This window comes from Malaclemys terrapin, chromosome 1, assembly GCF_027887155.1.
Source record: "Malaclemys terrapin pileata isolate rMalTer1 chromosome 1, rMalTer1.hap1, whole genome shotgun sequence".
NCBI lineage: Eukaryota > Metazoa > Chordata > Testudines > Emydidae > Malaclemys > Malaclemys terrapin.
The window spans coordinates 259,638,206-259,660,377 of record NC_071505.1 but is presented as its reverse complement, the minus strand read 5'-3'; the positions used below and the strand labels follow the sequence as shown (position 1 = coordinate 259,660,377).

The 22,172-nt window shown below is 39.4% G+C and overlaps 1 protein-coding gene across 6 annotated transcripts in view; it reads right to left on the bottom strand.

Moving 5' to 3' along the window:
* GPC5 (glypican 5) overlaps nt 1-22,172 on the bottom strand; it is a 1,011,494-nt gene that overhangs the window by 229,129 nt on the left and 760,193 nt on the right. Inside the window, exon 8 of one of the 6 annotated variants that reach the window (XM_054012051.1) lies at nt 5,885-6,687. The exons of the other annotated variants lie outside the window; for them this stretch is intronic. Coding sequence (XP_053868026.1) covers nt 6,686-6,687 — 2 coding nt within the window. The 3' untranslated portion in view covers nt 5,885-6,685. Of the gene's footprint in view, nt 1-5,884; nt 6,688-22,172 lie in introns of those variants that run through there. 6 annotated transcript variants of the gene reach the window in all.

Below are 22,172 nucleotides of genomic sequence, written 5' to 3'. Positions count from 1 at the left end.
ACATGCAAAGAGAAAAAGAAATAGCAAATACAGAAAAGACTAAATAGCTTGCCTTAACATCAGGGATGGGAGAATAATGTACTTAGAAAATAAATCACAGAACCTGCATTTTAAGTTCTTGACATAATTTTTGCTCTTTTCTACAATATTCTGTAACCTCTAAACTTTCACTTAAAATGTTACTATTTGTAAAATTGGATCACTGTATCACAGCTACCCACACTGGCATGGACCATGGCACCAAATAGGCAGAGAGTGCAGCCGCTCCTGGTCCCTTTTCAGTGTATTTGTCTCTACTGGGTTTGTGGACCACTTTTTCTCTGCTGCAAGTAGAGCCTTTTTTTATGCCCAGGGATATGCTGATAGTAGCTTATACACCACCTCCAAATCAACAGGCAGTTACAGTTGCTCTTAGACAATGTTCTTTTTATCTGTTTCTTGTCTCTATTTTGTAAACAAAGATGAATTCTAGGTTCACCGAATGCCTTGACAATGGAAAAAGAAAGTATAGCAAGTAGCTGAGTCATAACAATTTGAAGTGCACCATTTCCCCATTAACCTAATCTTACAGAAAGCCATCTCCAGAAAAAACACTGCAGCAGTAAAGAAAGTAAAATCTCTCCTCTTCCAACCTTGTTCAATCTAAGAGAGTTATTCTGCTCCCTGAATGCCAGCGGAGCCCACTTTAACCAGCTCATGTGGGAGGAACAAAAGGAGAAGTTCCCACCCTTACACATCTGCACATACACAATATAATGCAAAACATAGGGCTAACATAAAGCAGACAAAAGAAGTCAGTTGTGGCATCATTATTGCTTGGTTCTTTATTTTGCCAGTTAGTTTTCCCCTGCTGAAGTGTATTAAAGGCTTTGATGCTGTTGTGTGCCATTAAGTTAGTAATTATAAGGGCTGTCGATTAATCGCAGTTAACTCACGCGATTATCTCAAAAATTAATTGCAATTAACAAAACTAATCATGATTAATCGCAGTTTGAATCACATTTTTAAACAATGGAATACGAATTGAAATTTATTATATATTTTGGATGTTTTTCTACATTTTCAAATATATTAATTTCAATTACAACACAGAATACAAAGTGTACAGCGCTCACTTTATATTTATTTTTATTACAAATATTTGCACTGTAAAAAATAACAAAAGAAACAGTATTTTCCAATTCACCTCATACAAGTACTGTAGTTCAATCTCTTTATCATGAAAGTATAATTTACAAATGTAGATTTTTTGTTGTCACAGAACTGCACTCAAAAACAAAACAATGTAAAACTTTAGAGCCTTCAAGTCCACTGAGTCCTCCTTCTTGTTCAGCTAATCGCTAAGACACACACATTTGTTTACATTTACAGGAGATAATGCTGACCACTTCTTATTTACAATGTCACCTGAAAGAGAGAACAGGCATTCACATGGGAGTTTTGTAGCTGGCATTGCAAGGTATTTACGTGCCAGATGTGCTAAACATTCATATCTCCTTTCATGTTTCAGCCACCATTCCAGAGGACATGCTTCCATGCTGATGACACTTGTTAAAAAAATGTGTCAATTACATTTTTGACTGAACTCCTTGGGGGAGAATTGTATGTTTCCGGCTCCATTTTATCCACATTCTACCATATATTTCATGTTATAGTAGTCTCAGATGATGGCCCAGCGCATGTTGTTTAACCAGCTCATTTTAAGAACACTTTTTCGGACATTTTGCGGACATTGACCTTCCGCTGGCATGGCCCCCCGCAGCTCCCAGTGGCCTCAGTTCACCCACCACTGCTCTAAAGTTTTACATTGTTTTATTTTGAATGCATTTTTTGCACATCATTCTACATTTCTCAGTTCAACATTCATGATAAAGAGATTGCACTACAGTACTTGTATGAGGTGAATTGAAAAATACTATTTCTTTTGTTTTTTACAGTGCAAATATTTGCAATAAAAATAAATATAAGTGAGCATTGTACACTTTGTATTCTGTGTTATAATTGAAATCAATATATTTGAAAATGTAGAAAACATCCAAAAATATTTAAACGGTATTCTATTATTGTTTAACAATGCGATTAATCGCATGATTAATTTTTGTAATCACTTGACAGCCCTAATTATTATATTGGTACCTTATCCCATCCTCTCTCACCACAAGAGAAAAAGTATCCTGATGGTATTCAGTTACAAGGCACACCTTGTAGAATCAGAATAGGTTGATTTTCAATTTTGTGTGATGGGATTTGTGGTGTCTTGTCTTTGTAAAGGAGGTCAATAATTTGTCAGGATTTTCTGGTGCTGGGATCTTAATTTCTAACAAGTTCTAACTATTTCTAACTGCTACTTCATGACTTATCTTAAATTAAAAGCTAAATTGCATAGGTGGGGATACGATAGCCTGAGAATCTCAGACAGGTGGGAGATGGTTGCTATTTAAGTGTCATCCCTGGGCTTTTTCCTCATCCCATAAAATAATTTTGAATAGCATGATCAACAAACGGAATATGTGATTTGAAGTTTTTAAGCTCAACATATAATATTTATGACGTTTTTATTTGGGTATAACATTTAGATAAGTAGTATTTATTCTCCACAATAAAAAAGATTCTCCCCTCTTTTCATGTCTCTCCATCTTATGTTAGATTCTGATCTGAATCTATATTTTTATTAATGGATATGTAGCAATACAATGTTATAGCCATTTTTAATTGTTCAACTATTTGACTGTGCAGAATTTAAGGTATTCACCTTAATTTACAGAAATGTTTATCATTAGAATTAGCAATCAGATTAATTGCGTGGCCCATGTTCTCTATCATAGATAGCCTAAGAAAACATGTAACTTCCCTTGAGACTTGTTTACTACAGCATACTGAACAAAGATGTCAACATTTAATAGGATGACAATAACACCTCATTTCTGGTTAAGTTTAAGATGTCTAGCAGTTGCTAACTAAAATCATTATACAATATCCTCCATTTCAGCTACAGTTCAGGGGTTCAAGATGCTCCAGAGACTCTCTTTGATATGCAAATTATGCCACACTAGTAAACATCACATCATGGAAACATTAGCATTTCTTCAGATATAGTATGTTTAGTCATATTATATGTCACAACAATTTACTGTGCTCTTCAATGTGACAGGAGCTTTTCTGGTGACCTGTTGAAGACATGCTGTTAGCAAAGACAGTTTGCACACTTCCAGTAACTACTACTATATGTATAGGTAACGTCTCTAAGTGATATGATCTCTGAGGGCTAAGAATAACAAATACCACGAACATGTGAAACATTGATTGCATGAACAAAAAGACATATTAGTCCTTTCATCCATGAGACACAACCCTGGAATTGACAAGAAGCGATTGCATTTTCCCAATAGAAAGCTGCAGTGCTTTTTGCACAGCAGAAATCTTCAGGGTGAGCAGACAGACTCCACTTTCCAAAATGATGTATGGCATTCAGTGGAAGCTGAACAGACAAGATTTTTTTTCATTGTTTACAGAAAATAGAAGACAAACATTATTAATTCCTGGAATAACATTATCAACAACACAAATCATACTTGGCTGCAGTTACAAAACAATGTTCCATTAGCGAATGTCCTACACTCGCACTGACTGCACAATGGGAATGCAACTGACACTGTATCACAAAATGGTAGAGCAGCCAGGGATACAAGTTGGGGAATCCTCTGATTAAAATGAAGGGCCAGGCTGTGAAAGTTAAATGACAGGGTATTTTATGAGTCTGCTGCAGAGGCGTACTGTACAGCAACAGCATCCAGAGGCACTATGCCTGAGAAAGTAAAAATACTTCCAGGAACAAAAGGGGAGTGCAATCATTGCTACATGCTTTGGTTGGGCACAGCAGGTGCTCCCCTCACCATGTAGACCCCAACCCTACCCACTATGGTGGTGCAAGATTTACAGAATCCTTGCTCTTGGCCACAAAGGCCTGAATTTTGCTTGCCCCTGCAGCAGGGGGCACAATGGGAGGGAAGGTGCCTTGCAGGGTGACTATTGAAGCATCACCCAGAATACAGGACATTCCGGTACTTCCAGAATGGTCTGGGACTGCCCACACCTGTGTGACCCCACCCATGCATGAAAGTTCATGCCAGCAGGGATGAAGTAGCAAGCTCTGCAAAATGGCATAATTCATTATGATACTGGACAAATCCATATTTGGTATCGGATAGGGACAAACGTTTCCAAAACCAGAACTTTGTGGCTTAAGACTGGGTGAATAGCTTACCTAGTTCCTTGAGCCCTTCACTGTTTTTGTATGCCTAGCCATAATCTGTTCCTCGACAAGCAATTTATGTATTTTCCTATAATATCTTAGCCCATTAATTCCCACACAGTGTTGCTGACTCTCACCATATCATTGTGATTCCTGCAGCTAATTAGTGTTTTTTCTTAAAGCCCCAGCTCCTGGAGTCAAATGATTATGTAAATATTATCAGCTGCTTTCACAAGGGAAAAAAAGAAGAAAAAGAAAATAATACATTTCTAACCCTCATAGTTGGGAAAAAAGCTTGAGAATGTGACCTGAGTGATTCCTAATAATAATAAATAATAATAATAATAATAATTTAGCTCCTATGTAGTGTTTTTCATCAGTAGATTTCAAAGCATTTTACAAAGGTGGTAAGTATCTTTATCTCCAGTTACAGATGGACAAACTAAGGCACAGAGAGGTGAAGTGAATTGCCTAAGGTCACCTAACAGGCCGGGGAAAAGAATCCAGGTCTTCTGAGTTCCAGTCTAGTGCTCTATTCACTAGCTCACGCCATCTCCCCCTGAAGTGTGGCCAGTTCCCCCCTTCCACCAGGCCATTTCCCCTGAATGTAAGTCAGTGCTTCCACCTCCTCCTCCTTGGGGCTTGGCCTGGTGAGGGCTTTCTACTCCCTACACCTTATGCCTGCTCTCCATTTCTGGTTGCCCCCTGCCTGTGGGGTCAGTGGAGCAGCACCTGCATGCCCTCCCCAGTTGTCAGCTTCCGTTGCCTCGCTGCATTGTGGAATGAGGGGTGCTGTGCCTTCTCAGCACTCAGTGAAGCAAGGTAGAGGTACCGGCAGGAGCAGGGCATACAGCCATTGCCACACTGACCCCATGGGGAGGAGGAGGAGATCAGAGACTACCCAACCCAGGAGTGTCATACCCAACCTGACCCTGATAGTCTGGTCCCATTGGGTTGGGTTGGTTGGGATGAAAGGCTGTACAACAGAGTGGCTGCCAAACCTGCTGGGTTTCCATTTAAAACATGTAGGCTGAGAAGGCAGAAGGGGACAGAATCCAAAAAGAAGTCAGTCTACTGAGAAAAGACTACAAGGAAGAAGCTCTTATTTGAGCTTATTCAAATAGGAAGCAGAATTCCAGGCTCAATTTGAGTATTGGCTAAAATTTAGACCATTTTTAATTTGATCTGAGCCAGTTTAGCCAAGCATATTAAATCCTTCACAAACAAAACAGGCATGTAAAAACTCGGTAGAGTGAAGAGAATAGTATTTCGACTTGATAATAGAGGATCATCTTAGATTGATTTTGTTCTTGAAGAATTTGAAAGATGTAGTGACTAAACTGTTTGATGCTATAATGACAGGATGTGCAGTTTGTGGCAAATTACAGTATCTGCAATGGGAAGAAAATGTTTAAAACAGCAAGCCAGAACTATTAGGCCAATTGGTTAATCTCTGCTAAAAATCTGTTCCTGTTCTAGGAATTGATTAGAAAGTGATATAAAAACAGGACATTTTCTTGGGTATTTCAAAGATTTGTTATCTGAGGCCTTCAGAAGTAACCCTTTGGGAACCAGTCCCAAGGTCTGTACTAACTAAAATTTCCCCCTTGGCCCTCCAATATTAGAGAATCTATCAAACAACCAATTAACAGTAATTTTATTAATAAAGTCACACCCACACACAGAGTACATATATAACAAAGTGTATGTGTGTGTGTGTATAAAATATATAAGTTATAGTGTTTCATTTCCAGTCATCTGAATACAATCACTTCCTTCAACTCTTGTAAGAATCATACTGGAACAAGTCACATTTGGTGTACCAACAAGAGAAATCTATATTGTCCTCACCATTATGCTCATTATTAATTACATTTGAGGCTTTTATTTTTTTATTTTATGTTACCAGATGTGAGAGAAAGTGTTATTCTTCGTGCATTCCTTTATACATACAAGTGGTATTTCTGTAACTTCCCCATACATTTATTATGGAGCGCAAAATTAAGTCCTCTACCTACCTACAGGGTAAGCTAAAAATATGTAATATAATGATTGGTGAAGTGTAGGTACATATTTGACGTATGGCAATTTAGCAGTTTGCTTCCTGTGTGCAAAGACTCCTTTTATTAGGTGAAGAGAGTCCAAAGCACAGAGGAATTGTCACAGTACTGTAGATGAGGGGTTCAGGCCATGTAAAGCCTGCACAGGGAAAACTTCATATACGACCTAAGCCGTGAAACAGAGCTCTGCGGTGATTCTATATGCAACACCAGAAAGGTTAGTTTTGAGGAAGGGCAAAGCCAAAAGCACATCAGTAGATCCACTTGCCAAAACCCTCATGAGGGAGGAGTGCAGAAGTTGCTGCAGTAGCCTTGGTACAGCTGTGGTGATGCTCTGATGTCTGGAGCTAGGAGGGATTCTAGCAGTCTATGCTCCTGTAGGAAACACATGCACAGGTACTCAGGCTTTGCACATGGACGAAGAATTTGACATAGAGTATATTTGTGAATAAGAAAGAAAGAGCTCATTTACACTTAATTAGTTTGCACCCCACAAAGCTTCCCAGATTAAATTCTATAAATGTGCACATCTCTAAAAATTATTTATCGGAGGCTTATCCAGATTCTAGGTTTTCACAGGACCACAAAGAAGCCTATATGCTCAAGCACCAAGCCTGTATGCCCCTCCCCTTTCTCACTGCTGGATATATCTGAAAGTCTCCCATAACTTGCCAGCTACAAATACAGACACTGAAGCTTTAGAGAATTTCTAAGACATGTATAGTAGAGTTTTTGCTCCTGTTTTAACTTGAGGTAACTAACACGTTTGTAAATCCTAATCTAAATACATCACAAACACCGTTTAGGTCAAAAACACTCTAGACCTACACTAAACATGCTCATTTACTTCACCAGGCTGTTATTGTCAAACACTACTGGAAAACACTTATGTTAGGGTAGGTCTATACTTACCTCCGGGTCCGGCGGTAAGCAATCGATCTTCTGGGATCGATTTATCGCATCTTGTCTAGACGCGATAAATCGATCCCGGATTAATCCCGGAAGTGCTCGCCGTTGACGCCAGTACTCCTGCTCGGCGAGAGGAGTACGTGGCATCGACGGGGGAGCCTGCCTGCCGCGTCTGGCCCCGTGGTAAGTTCGAACTAAGGTATTTCGACTTCAGCTACGTTATTCACGTAGCTGAAGTTGCGTACCTTAGTTCGAAGTGAGGGGTTAGTGTGGACCAGGCCTTAGTCTTAAACGTGCCACAGGACCCTCTGTTGCTGCTTACTACTGGAAAAGTTGCACTAAACAGAGACAGATTTTCCACCACAAAATATCCAAGATTTTATAATAAAGAACAAGTTCTACAATAGTAACTGAGTAACAGACCTGTGGTTGAGGCACATTTTTATCATATAGACTCTGTGAAAGCCGACCTGGTCAGGATTTTTATCCACTGATAAAAGCATTTTTATCCTTTTGCCTTAGCCCTTAATTTTTCTTCAGATTTTTTTATTTTGTTCTGCCTCTTCTATATTCTGACATGAGGCTGATCAAGTTAAAATACTTTCTGGATCTTCCCTTGGCTAAATAACTGCACACTGCCCTCTGTGTCTCCAAATCTGTTTACCGGCAGGCAATGTATGTTAGCATTTTGTGGCTTTTGGATCTGGTTTGTGGAATTATTGGCAAATATTCATGCATCAATCAACACTGAATACCCAACAGTACAAAGAACTATTTGTATTTAGAGGCAAACAGTGATTTAACTTGTAACCTTTCCAGCTCTCCTGTTCTACATATTTATTAAGATAATTAATCATGGCTCCTTTAAAAAAAGGTCACATGGAGTTCTATATGTAAAAAGGCTATTTTCTTAAATTTTTTAAAAATTATTACAATTTGTCAAAACTTGGAAGTAACATGTCCAACATCGTAGACATCAATATCACATGATCACCTTGACTAATAAAGGCCAGAGAGTGTTTGTTTTTCCTTCTCCCACTCCTCGTCCCACCCCATTTCAGACAAAGCTCTTTTGGAACTGGTCCCAGGGTCTGTCTATCCTATGTCTAAACTACAAGCTGGGGTGTGATTCCCCTGCTCATGTACATACTCATGCTAGCTTTCAGTGTAGCTGCGGAAGCACAGGCAGTGGAGGCATGGCTTAAATTACCCTAATATCAAACAATCTGTACAACAATCTATAACCGGTAATTTATTAATCAAAGTGAAATCAATTACATAAAAGATATCGTGCAAACTATTTGACAACTCTTGACAATCTGAAAGATCTTTTAAATACATACATTATAAAAAATATGCTTTCAAGATGAAGAGGCTCTGAATTTGACCTGTTTCTCTCTTTTGGGACCATTTCCACCTTCAACATTGGACCTGAAATTTCACTGCAGTTTTGCCAATAGCAGCTGCCCAGGGAATGGTCAAGGGACATGGGACTAACAACCCTTTTTGAAAAATCCCTTCCATAGCCAAATATGTGCTGAGCCCCATTTGGAGCTCTGCTCAGGCCACTGGCACCTAGACAAGCTTTTGAACATTTCTGCATGTTTGTTTTAGTCTTATGTTACAAAACTGCACACTTGTCTTTAAATGAAAGGCCCTGTCTACACTGGCCAAATAAATGAATCTAAACATCAGTTTTGACCACTGGCCAGCATGGATTGTGCCAAACTATGTTAGATAAACTGAGCTCCACCCTAGATTTAGAACATTGTTATAACATAGTTGAGTCCTTTCCTTACTGGCTGGACAAACCAATCAACCCTATGTGATCATGCCCAAGTTAAAAAACCAAACAAGCAGGTCTGTAAAAGTTTAACCTTCTTTTCCTCATTATTTTCAGATATTCCTGTTGTTGCACTACTAATTTCCAACCAGGGCTGCAAGTAATAGATTGTGCTAGAAATTCTACAAGTAAACCTGTTGTCATGAATGTTAAAGATCAATACTAAACTCCCAAAGGGCCAGATTTTCAAGAGTGCTCAGTACTCACAATTAGGTAACATTTTCAGGAGCGCTCAGCCCATTGTTTTCATAGGGAGCTGTTAGATTTGAAACTCCTATGAAAACCTGCCAGCTTAATTTAGGTGCCTAAATGGGAGATACTGGGAGCTGAACTCATTTGAGAATCTCGCCCAAGAGGCCCAGATAATTTACATGTGTTTCTAAAGTTTCCACGGTTGGGCCTTTTGAGATTCATTATACATTAATTATGTTAAATCTAGACTCTACTTAAATTTGGATATGATCAGTAGGAAAAAAATATTCATTTTAAAAATTAATTCAGGATAAAGAAAACACTTCTTAATGATTAATTTGGTCATCGTTTCTTTTTCACTCTTGAAAATTAGCTCACAGATGGTGTTTAACTAGAGTCAATTGCTACCCGCTATCTTGTGCAGATACATCTACACAGTCACGCTACCCTAGAGGACACTTGTACAAAGTAGAATTATTTTTAGCTGCATACACTTGGGAGCTTCCAGTCATTACTATGAATCATGTGACATTAAATACCTGTGGCAGACTGCCACCTATGACAAACTCTTTACTGTTAACCATAAGTATATGCACGATTAACATTAGATTGTACATCATTAAATTTTCCTGTCTGGCTTATGAATGAGCTCTGCCCTACAGGAGTATTAGCAAGCAACAACAATGATCCTGCTTTACAAGCCTAGGAATAGTTAACCTACTTTTGATATGTCTTCCCCTTGGACTTATAAAAAGACTGTTAATTACACTGATGATATATCACCACACTTTTTTAAATAGGGGTTTCAGTAAGAATGTACAGCTATTTATATCAAATATTACTTCTCCCATCACTGCCTGGAATTTATGTAATTTAATTAACTTATGCCTCTGTGATATTTTGGAAATGAAGTGATTCTGAAGTAGGCTACTTAATATTCCGTCATAGTATACAGCAGGATAAATCTAATTCTCGCAATAAGATGACACTTAGAATATAAAGTAGTTTGGAAAATTGGGCCTTTTTACTTAGTACTGAAAAAGCACACATATTTCAGAATTCCAAGCAAAATAATCGTGATGAATAATAAAGACTGATGAGACAAACAAGTTTATCTGAGAGTAGGTGGCGTCCAAAATGGGAGTTTTCAGTGGCAACAGGTATGTTGCATATGCCATCTAACTCAGGACTGATGGGTCTTATCCATTAATTCTCATTATTCCATGGTGCATAATCAACCCTACCCTTAAATAAATTCACTGCAAATCCAATTCAAAATATTTCGCTTGGTTTTCAAAATTCTCTATGGATTTTCTCTACCCTAACTTCTGTGGCCTTATACTCACTCCATTCCACCTGCTATCTCCATTTTCAACCCTGTATTATCTTTATATTTCTCCATTCAAACATGGGTAACTCGTTTAAGTCAATGGATATTTTGTATTCACAACAACTACAGAATCAACCCTTATGAAAAGGGATGGTAAATTACCATTATTACTGTAGCTCACAAGCTGTAGTCTTTGTTAATTTCATTTGACATTTTCCAGCATATAATTTTGAGAATAGGAATGAGGATTCTTTTGTAGCTCTGGAAGTTGCAAACTGCTGGTATCTGAAACAAATGTCATATATATCAGCTATAAAGGCAAATTTCAAGAGATTGGGGGACATATAAGAAACTAGACAGACAGCCATATAGACCAACAAAGATGACTTAAATCACCCCAAACCAAGATAGATGGAAAATGTAGAAAAGTTTAATAATATAATTTGTATTGTTAGTTAGCTGAAACAACATGGAACAGATGAGTTATGCAGGGCTCTTTTGAAGGCGGTAAGGAAAGATCTTTGCCTACATTAATAGCCATTTCAAGACTAGGAGCTGGCACAGAAGTAGGGGCAAAGATTGGAGCAGATGTAGAAGACAAAGCAAACAGTTAGGACTAATGCTTTAAAAGAGTGTTCCTTTGCTCTGTACCCTTTAAATATGTCACGTCACTTTGTGCTTTCCAGTAGTGCACTCACAATATCATGGTGATGAGGGTGGCATAAGAACCTACAAAGAATGAATATTATCATATAAACTCTCTATTTATTAGTGATAGGGAAATGAATAAGTCCTAAAAGAGAAAAGGGTCATATTAAGAAAGCTATGCTAAGTTTGTATACAACAGTTTGCATAATTGGGATCTAATTACCCTCACCAACCTATTCCCTACAGCTAGTCATGCTAAGCAGTGAGCCATCTAAGCTATCCAATGAAAGGTGCTGATTACAGAGGTGTGTCCTAAGCCCCAGCCCTTTGTTGGAAATGGCCACCGAAGTCCGGGCTGCAGGGAGGCGCCTATCGTTGCTTAGCAATCCATGAATGGGAACAGACACCTGAAGTCAGGCAGCTTAGGAATCTAAGGCATTTCTTGTGGGAATAAGTTAGGCACCTGCCTCACTCCACACATAATGGCCGGAGGAGGAAGAAGCTGTGGTGCTGGTGGCCACCTTATAGCCCAGTGTTTAGAATCTCACCTCTAACCATTAAGCTATAGGATGTTGTGATAGAAGGGGCTCCCTCAATCTCTCCTGCTGAAGGTGTTCCACTGTGGTAAACACTTACATGATCATTGGGCCGAGAGAGAATGAATGAATTAATGGACTCTGTAGGTCAGTGGCTAGGGCACTGACCAGGGAGATGAAAGACCCTGAGTCCGCTCACCCTTTCCTTATTTAAGCACAGTCCTACAGCTTCAACAGGAAAGGAGGTGAAGGAGTCCCACATCAGAAGAGCCCATAGCCCACTGGATAGAGCATGCTCTTGAGAGGTTGGAGACCCCATTGTTCAGATGTTTTCTCCCCCTCTAGCAGAGAGGGGGGAATTAAATCTGGGTCTCCCACATTCCAGGTGAGTGCTCTAATCACTGGGCTAAAAGTTATGAGGTGGGTAACACCATTTCCTAGAGGGACGCAGCCATATGCATGCTCAGAGGCAGAAAAATAGGCCTATGGAGCTTTTACCCTGAAAACATGGGCACTTAAAGAGTTTAGGGGCCTACAGGAGTTTTTTGGATCACAGTGGAACATAAAATTGGAACTTAGGTGCCTAAATCTGGGCTATAGGCGCCTAAATACCTCTGTGGATCCCACCCCAAGAGTGTAAAATCTGGTTTCAATTTAAGTTTGATTTTAAATAATTATAACAATGTTTATTCCAAAATTATGTACATTTAAACATCCTAGGATTAGACATTTGAATGTCCCTAAAATATTTATTTCACTTGACCCACATTGGCATGAATCAAGGATTCCCGAGTAGTGTATGTTAACGTAAGTCAGGATGGTGGCACTGGCTGCCGTTAGAGGCGGACACATGCGGTATTGTCCTAAGGGATGGTGCAGTAGACGTATTCCCCTCACTTGCTCCAGAATTCCAGCACATGCTTCAGTATCATTGACTTCATTCAGGAATTAAGTGCATGCATAGAGTTATGCAAATGCTTAAATTAAGTCCTGAAAAGGGATGTAGTTAAGTGACATATACAGGGGGAATAAGTTGCAGCTGTGATCATTTTTTTTATTATAAGCATTCCCATGTCAGTTTCAAGGGTGAGTATTGTTTAGTATTAGTTTCAAGGGTGAGTATTGTTTAGTATTATCTTTAAATTTAGATGTTATTTGAATTGGTTGGAAAGCTAGTTTTTTTTTTTCAAAATTGTGACTGCATGGTATATAGAATAATTGAAATAAAAAAATAAGAGTTTAAATGGGATTAAAATAGTGCACAATTCTTGTGCTGGCCTTCTGCACAGGGTAAAATGTCATCTTAAGAGAACAAGTCTTTGTGTAGTTCTGTGCCTTGGCATCCACTGTTCTATTGACCCAGGTTCAGTTCATTTAAGACAATTTAAAGAAATGGGAAAAGGGTGGCTCCTAACAAATTAGAATATACAGCTACTGAAGGCTGATGCAATGTAGTCACTGCCAGGCTAGCTGTAGGGAGAAATAGGTGACAAAGTCATTACAGTTAAGGTTCAGTATTTGAGTAATTGGTAATTCCTCTATAAACTACCAGGCACTCAAAAGGCAACATATTCTTAATTCCTGGCAGCCATACAGTGCTAATGTTTAACGCTAGCATAAATTTGACTTCTACAAGCCGATCTATTTCATGCTACTCTTACATACTTTGGCTGAATGCTTCATGTTTTTGTTACTGACTATTTGTGTGTGGATTGCCATTTTTCCTTTATTGTTCTGCTGTAATAAATATGAATTTTGTTTTAATTAAGTTACTACTACTATCTCATATATTTGCTTAGCAGTTTAAATTTTTAGCTATAATCTACATCTGCAATCTTCATCTTTATAATTGATGTTATTTTTATGATAGTTTAATGTAAAATTAGACATTGTGAAAAAGCCATCCTTTAGTGTCTAATATAGGCTTTAAAGAGATAAATTCCAAAGGCTTCAAATGACTTTGATCTTTAAGGCTTATTAATGAGTGTATTACACGTCAAGTTGTACTAACATATTCAAATATTTTCAAATAATCCAAATTGAGTCTCAAAGCTGTACAAATTTGCATAAGTGAGTTGAATTTCCAAAAGCTCTGAGTAAATACCACTTACTTCTTGATTAAGTAATTTGAATATAAAGTGACACAGGAGAGATGAGGCTGAAATTTTAATAATTTGAAACAAGATTTGGTAATTTTTAAGCAGTGAGATGAATTATGAGTGAGGTCATGTTCTTGAATAGCATATCGATTCAGATAGCTGACTCAGGAGTTGCAAAATAGCATTAAAGGCTAATTTTTGCTCTTGGAAAGGGAATTATTCACCTCCGTATTCAATTCAAAATTTCTGTGCTGCTCATATCCATTTACTCTCCTGCTCATTCATTCCACACTCTAGGATGTGATTCTCAAGTGAAAGTAAAAGGTATGTAAAATGTTAACAAGTTAGAATGATAGGATTACACATAAACGCACTTCACACAGATGACTACACACGGTGCAAGGCATTCCAGAATCAGATATTATCTTGCCTTTTTTGTGCCCTCACGATAGTAGTAGGTTGCTTTTTCATATATTAATCTAACCCATATGTTTGGGGCTCTTTTACCTTCTGTCTGAGCTACTGGGTGATCCTGTTTCTGTAAATTTTATCTTAAAAATCTTCTCTCAGCCCTTAACTTTTTATGAGCTTAATACTGAGCACTAAGCATGTTATATCAAAATCAAATTGTATATGTTATTCTGTAATATAATTTTAATTGATTTAATACTATCTTTGCCCAAGGCTAATTTAATCAGACCCCACTCTTCCATTTGGAATGTAAACGTATCCTTTAATAAATAAGAACAAGAGAATACAGCAGCTGCAGGTCAGCAACCTGGTCCACATCTGATTATTTTATTTATAAAGAAAGGCAACTGAGATTCTAAAGGAAATTTCTGTGGCAATTGGTAGATTTTGCTGTAAATTCCAACAAAAGTAATTGATTAAAATGCCTAGAGTTTCAACATGGCAGGCGATCCAAGGAGCTTTTTTTCTGGATCAGCCATTGGCCACCTCATAAATATAATAAACTCAAAACAATTGTGTTTCTTATATTTCTTCTTCCACAACTTATGTTTAAATTTGATCATGGAAATTTGGCAGCTTGAATAAAAAGCAATTTTTAAAACAGCAATTTGGTTGAAAGGGCAGCAAGCATATTAGCAGTAAAGTGCGCATTTTGAATATAGTACTTCTCTCCTCTTCAGTACTGTCATATATATGAAGATATGGTTACATTATTCATTGTAAATAATTTCATTAAATTAGCCCATTTCTATTCATGTATTTTCTCTGACCATGCCTGGATTTTTATTAATTACAATACAATTGTAATATACAGTTGTTTGAACAGTTTATGCAAAAAAGTTCAGCTCTTCATGAACTCTTCACTTCAACTATACAACATGGGTGCAATTTACCTTCGTGCAGTAGGACAGCACAAGGTCTGTGCATCTTTTAAATCACACATAAGCCTTCAGAATAAGGTTTACATGGTACAGATGCCCTTGTGATGGCCCTCCGCATAATAGTGAATTTCACCCTCATCATAGTTTATTGGTCACCCAAGTAGCATTAATGTAACATTTCTTTGCAAAAACACATTCATTTCCTCATAAGAAATCAAAAAGAGGCACAAACATGATGGAAGGAAACCACTGTTTGGAATTCAAACAAATATTTGCTCGCACTGTTTTAAAGTATTTGGCCAGCTGTAGTGATTAGTTAGAATTCAGCACATTAGTCTGTAATAAATGTGTAATCACCAGACACTATCACTTAAGTGTTTTCATTTTAAAGCATTAATAGTAAAAAGCTGAACGTGCCCTGAAGGTTACATAGCTCAGCCTGGTTGACAGGTATTCAGATGGATAGACCTATTACAGTGTATCTAAACAGGAAGGCCAGGTCACTCATTAAACTTTAGTCAATAAAAGTGGTAAAATAGATTTTGTCCCAAGGACGGATGGCTGGATAATTTGAGAAAGGGATGGAGAAGAATCATGAAATGGCACAGGATCGATAGCTATTAATTTAAGAGCAGCACATTTCCTGGAATGAAACAGTTTATGTTGTTATGTGGGATAATTACCATTTTCAATTAACTGACATTTCACATAGCTTTGGGACTATAGCAAGACAATAACCCTCAGCACCTAATCTCAGCTTTGCTGTTAGTTGAGCCTTTTGTCAATAGTCTTGTGGTATTATTTCAAAGGCAAGCCCAATACACTGCGAGCAATTACTTTCTTTGTCATAAAATACTAAGAACCACACAGACACAGTTCAAATGAAGTTCAAATGAAATGAACACTTTGACAAATCAAGTCTCTCATGCTAATATCTCTTCAATGGATGAACATCTCTGTTGTTCTTCTTTCCAGACCATTTCACTGACAAGAGTGGCTGGCTGAACTAGTACAGTTATAGTGTGTCACAGTAAAGTGGTAGAATAAATATCAGTGAAATGGCGAGCTATCTGGTTAGATGAAAACGGAGACCATTTCACTAAACCATATATATGCTATTTGGGTCATAATTTAAACCTCTTAATTTACTAAAAAGAATTACTGTGACAATTCATGTGAAAATGTCTCAAACTGCTTCTTTCATAATTAATTTTGTAAACTTCTTAGATACTTTGGTGACACACACCATGTAAAAGCCTACAAAAGAAAAGAAAGAAAGAATAACCAAAATTCATTTGTACAAACTAGAATGTCAAAATTATGCAAGTAAGATTAATTTGGCACTGTATCTGATTAATTGCCTTAGCTACAACATAAGAGGGAAGCTAAAGGCAGTTCAGGGAATTATGCATGCAGTAACTCAAAGTGATTGCTTTAAGCTTTAATTATTATTTTTTAATTTTAGTTTAACCTGTAATATTTTTTTTTCTAAACTGTATGGATGGAATGCTCATAAAAGTGAGTGATTAACACTCAAACAGCATTGACTTTAACCAAAGGGCACTGAGGCAGTGTGTAAGTATTCACATTGCCTTTGCCTCTCATATGCAGGCCTCTCTCAAACAGAAATTGTTAGACATACCAAATACATTGATGCTTCTTCATATGACTCACTGTTCACTAGAGGCTAGGAAGAGAAAACTGAACTCATTCTCCAGCTGCAACCAAATTGACAAGACACAAGAAGTCATTCTTCTGCTTTACTCTGCGCTGGGTAGGCCTCAACTGGAGTATTGTGTCCAGTTCCGGGCACCGCATTTCAAGAAAGACGTGGAGAAATTGGAGAGGGTCCAGAGAAGAGCAACAAGAATGATTAAAGGTCTAGAGAACATAACCTATGAAGGAAGGCTGAAAGAATTGGGTTTGTTTAGTTTGGAAAAGAGAAGACCGAGAGGGGACATGATAGCAGTTTTCAGATATCTAAAAGGGTGTCATAAGGAGGAGAGAGAAAACTTGTTCATCTTAGCCTCTAAGGATAGAACAAGAAGCAATGGGCTTAAACTGCAGCAAGGGAGGTTTAGGTTGGACATTAGGAAAAAGTTCCTAACAGTCAGGGTCAGGGCCGGCTCTAACTTTTTTGCCGCCCAGGCAAAAAAGAAGAGCACCGCCCCGCCGTAACACCCCACCCCCGAGTGCACCGCTGACCGCCCCTCCCAGCACCGGGCCAGGCCGGGCCGCCGAAACCTGCCCCCCTGCCCCCGATCGCCATGCTGGGCCACCCAAACTCCCCTGCCCCCAGCGCCGGGTCGCCCAAAACCCCCGGAGTGCTGCGCTGGGCCGCCAACCCTCCCCAAATGCCGCACTGAGCCACCAAAACCCCCCGAGCGCCCACCCAAGCGCCTCGCTGGGCTGCCCAAACCCCCGCCCTCACCCGAGCGCCTCGCTGGGCCACCCAAATCCCCGCCACCCCCGAGCGCCGGGCCGGGCCAGCCAAACCCCCGGAGCACCACGCCAGCCAAACCCCCACCTCTCTCCCCCAGCGCTGCACCGGGCCGGGCCGCGCAGCCCAACTCCCCATCCCCCTCCAGCGCGACGGCGCCGAAGCCCCCGTCCCCCCCAGCACCACGCCACCGAAACAAAACAAAACAAAAAAACCTCGAGCGCCGCCCCATGAACAAAAAGAAAAACACCGCGAGCGCCCCTCGCCACCCCAACATTGGCTGCCCCTTATAAGATGCCGCCCCAAGCACATGCTTGGTCGGCTGGTGCCTGGAGCCGGCCCTAGTCAGGGTGGTTAAACAATGGAATAAATTGTCTAGGGAGGTTGTGGAATCTCCATCTCTGGAGATATTTAAGAGTAGGTTAGATAAATGTCTATCAGGGATGGTCTAGACAGTATTTGGTCCTGCCATGAGGGCAGGGGACTGGACTCGATAACCTCTCGAGGTACCTTCCAATCCTAGAATCTATGAATAAGTCTGGGCCCTGAATTTGTACAATGCATACTAAAACAGAATACAAACTGCAATAAAAAGATTGAATTCACTATTTAATATATTGTACACAGCTGTGGTTGGTAAGAGCCCTAACTACAGATTTATGTACAAATGGTAATTGGTGGAGAATTTCATCAGGAAGTGCATAAAATAAAGGGCTATAATATTAAAATCTAGAAGTAAGCATAGCATGAATTACCACTTCAGTAATAGGTTGTGATATTTGGGTCCTGAACGGAAAAGTATTCCCTAAATGTGATCAAGTTATATTTCCGACTACAGATGTTATTTTTTCCCTTTCTTCAAATATTGCTAATTTCTTAAGATACATAAAGGGTACATCACAAGTAACACTGCTCTACAGCCAAAATGCTTCTGAAATAAATGTAGTCAAACTTTACTAATTCTGGATCACTGAGAACGAAAATGATGCTTAAAATTGTTGATTGGCTCTAGTTTTCAAGATATGCTATTGGGTCAGTATATACAACCCTTGACTTGGGAATGGCGGAGGATAAGTGAGTTATCAAGGGAAGGGATCTCAATTTAAACCAGAAATGACTAAAATACATCTTTGACAGGATCTATGAATAAATCTATGACTGGATTTGGACAGTACTTGCTTTTTAGGCAAAACAATGAATGATGCAATCTGAAGCTAGTATTGCATCATACATGATATGAAATGCATCATGTTATTCCTAGAAGTCATGGATGATGCAATCATAATGAAGCTTACATCGCTTTGCTGAACAAATTGCCCTATATCAGCTCTAGAAATCATAGTGTCGTGCTCTTATTTGTCAGTGTTTGATTTTGCAAAGGGACACATTTCTGTTTAGCCAAAGTGAGCAGAGATGCCTCGTACTTGTGTGAACAGTGCAGATAACTTCTGCTAGGTTTGTGGTGAAGTGACTTTTGCATCACAAAAGTGCAGTATAACCACTATGGTTAAGAAAGCCTATCACCTGATTGATTCTGGTGCACCAGAATCATTCTCACTTGAGTCAGAGGAGGAAGAGGATGAAACTTCTGGTCCTGAAACAAAAATGTCACAGGACCCACATTTTCTCCCATCCTCCTCCTCTGAACCACACCTCATAACACAAGGTGAACTGAATGACCTTGTCAGGGATTTGGAACTACCCAAGAGTAAGGCAGAGGTGTTGGACTCCAGACTACAGCAGTGGAATCTCCTGGCAGATCATGTTAGGGTTTCCATGTTCCGTGACCGTCAAAAGGATCTTGTCCCATTCTTCTTCATGGAAGGTGATCTTGAAGCCTGCAACAACATCGATGGTGTGATGGCAGCCCTCAACATCGTTCACGATCCAGATGAGTGGAGACTGTTCATTGATTCATCGAAGATGAGTCTTAAAGCTGTTTTACTGCATAATGGCAATGTTTTGCCATCAATTCCAGTTGGTCATGCAGTCCATATGAAGGAAACCTATGACAACATGAAACAACTTTTGAGGTACATAAACTATGACAAACATCAGTGGCAGCTTTGTGGCGATTTGAAGGTTGTTGCTCTCTTGCTTGGTCTGCAGACTGGATACACAAAGTACTGCTGTTTTCTCTGCCAATGGGATAGTCGTGCAAGAGATTCCCACTACATCAAGAAAGATTGGCCACTCCGACAGTCATTGGAGCCTGGGAGGAAAAGTGTTCAGCATCCACCACTTGTTGAATCAAGGAAGATTTTGTTACTACCCTTACACATCAAGCTGGGTCTGATGAAGAACTTTGTCAAGGCCATTGACAAAACACAAGCAGCTTTCAAGTACCTCCGAGGAAAATTTCCAAGGTTAAGTGAAGCTCAGATAAAGGAAGGTGTCTTTGTTGGTCCTCAGATTCGTGAACTTCTTCAAGATGATGCATTTGACCATGCATTGCGTAGCAAGGAAAAGACGTCATGGAAAGCCTTCCAGTTAGTGGCAATACATTTTCTCGGAAACAACAAGGCAGACAACTACAGGTTGTTGGTGGAAAACCTCCTCAAGGCATACAAAAGCCTTGGTTGCAACATGTCACTAAAGATACATTTTTTGCACTCTCATCTAGATTTTTTTCCACCGAACTGCGGAGCAGTGAGCGACGAGCACGGTGAGCGATTTCACCAGGACATTGCAACAATGGAGAAACGCTATCAGGGCAAATGGAGCCCATCAATGCTTGCAGACTATTGCTGGACAGTGACAAGAGTTGCTCCATTTAATGAATACAAGAGACAAGCCAAGAAGCGCCGAGTATACACTGAATAGGACTAAACTATGAACATAATAGTTTTTTGCCTTTTGTTTCATAATAAATTTTATTTATATAATCCTTTTGCTGATTTTTAAAGTGTTACATAAACAGGACAGGTGAAATATTATCATGTAAAGCAACCATAAACACATGAAGAGACCTAGGTTTACAATTTATGATTAAAACTCTACTATCTACACAATATACATAGACATAAAATGTAAAAACTTAAATATCTTAGAAACAGTAGCCAGTTGTTTTAATTGTCATATTTGAATTCAGCACATCAAAATACATAATAAATAGCACATTTTATCTCTGAAGCAGACGACTTCTCCAAAATTGTAGACCAGTGTAATCAGCAGATTAAAAAAAAGAAAACATACATGGCAGAAAGTATTCACAAATATTTATCTGAATTTGATTTAAACTATTTACAGAAAAAGCATTTTGTTCTGCTCTATATATTTTCTTATACAGCATTAATCATCATATCTAAATGCCTACAAGTAGTGCATTAAGTGACACGGCTACACATCTTGCATGTGGTGTTTGTTTTCTCATCCTCTCCCTGGGTAGATGCATGTGCAGCCTTTGTTTTGGTAGGGTTTTAGGTTTGTGTTTAGTTTTGCTTTTAACATTGCACTTGGAGTTGAAGTTGGTGTGGTTTGTGATAATTCTTTGTTCCTGGAGCTCATCCCACAGACTTGGATAAGCCCCCAAGAAAGTTCTGTCTTCTGCATAGATGAGCTTTATTTAATTATAAAGATATCCAATGTGCCAGAGGAGCAAAATTGCTGACCATCCAGAGCTTTAATCAATCTTTTAAATACACTGGGCCCAGGTCTTTGAGAACCTTGAAGTTAAAGACTCAGACCTTGAACTTGACAGTGTATGGCAAGCCAGTGTAGAAAGCGGGGACAGGCTGATGTGCTCACAGAAGTCTGCAGCATTCTGTACTAGTTGGAGTTTCCTAAGCACTGAAGATTTCATGCCCAGACTTTGCATTGTTGTAGTCCAGCTGACAGGTGATGAAGGCATGAATAACTGAGGCCAGCTTGTTGTTCCTCAGGATGGGTTGCAGTCTCCTAGCCAATTGGTGATGGCAGAAAGTATTACCTGCAGATATTGCTGTGCACCTTAGCATCAGTGAAGAATCCAGGAGCACTCCTACACTAAGGAATAAATAGACCAGTTGTAGGTGTGTGCCTGCAAACACAGGAGACTGCATCTGGCTGCAAATTCTTCTAAATAAAAGCTCACCAGCATCACCTCTGTTTTTCTTGGGTTCAGCTTCAGCCAGATGTTCTCCATCCATGAGTTCTCCATCCTCATCAAGCCTGGGGCCATCTTGGTGGTAGAGGTGTGTGTGTATGTAGTAAAGAATATGTAGAACTGTGTGTCATCTGCATATTGTAAGCCCATGTTGAATGGCCAGTTCACCTAGTGATTGCTTGTAGATATTGAATAGGATGGGAAAGAGAATTGTTTCTTGTGGGATTCCATAAGTGAGGGTCTCATGCAGTGGTGTAGCCTGGTGGAGGGAACAGGGGGAGCGGAAAAAAAAACAGGCGCCACCCGCTGTGCCGCTTTTACTGACGGGGCGTCGCTCTGGGTCTTCGGCGGTGGGACCTTCACTCGCTCTGTGGGTCTTCGGCAGCATTTCGGCGATGAAGCTTCAGTGCCGCTGAAGACACCTGGA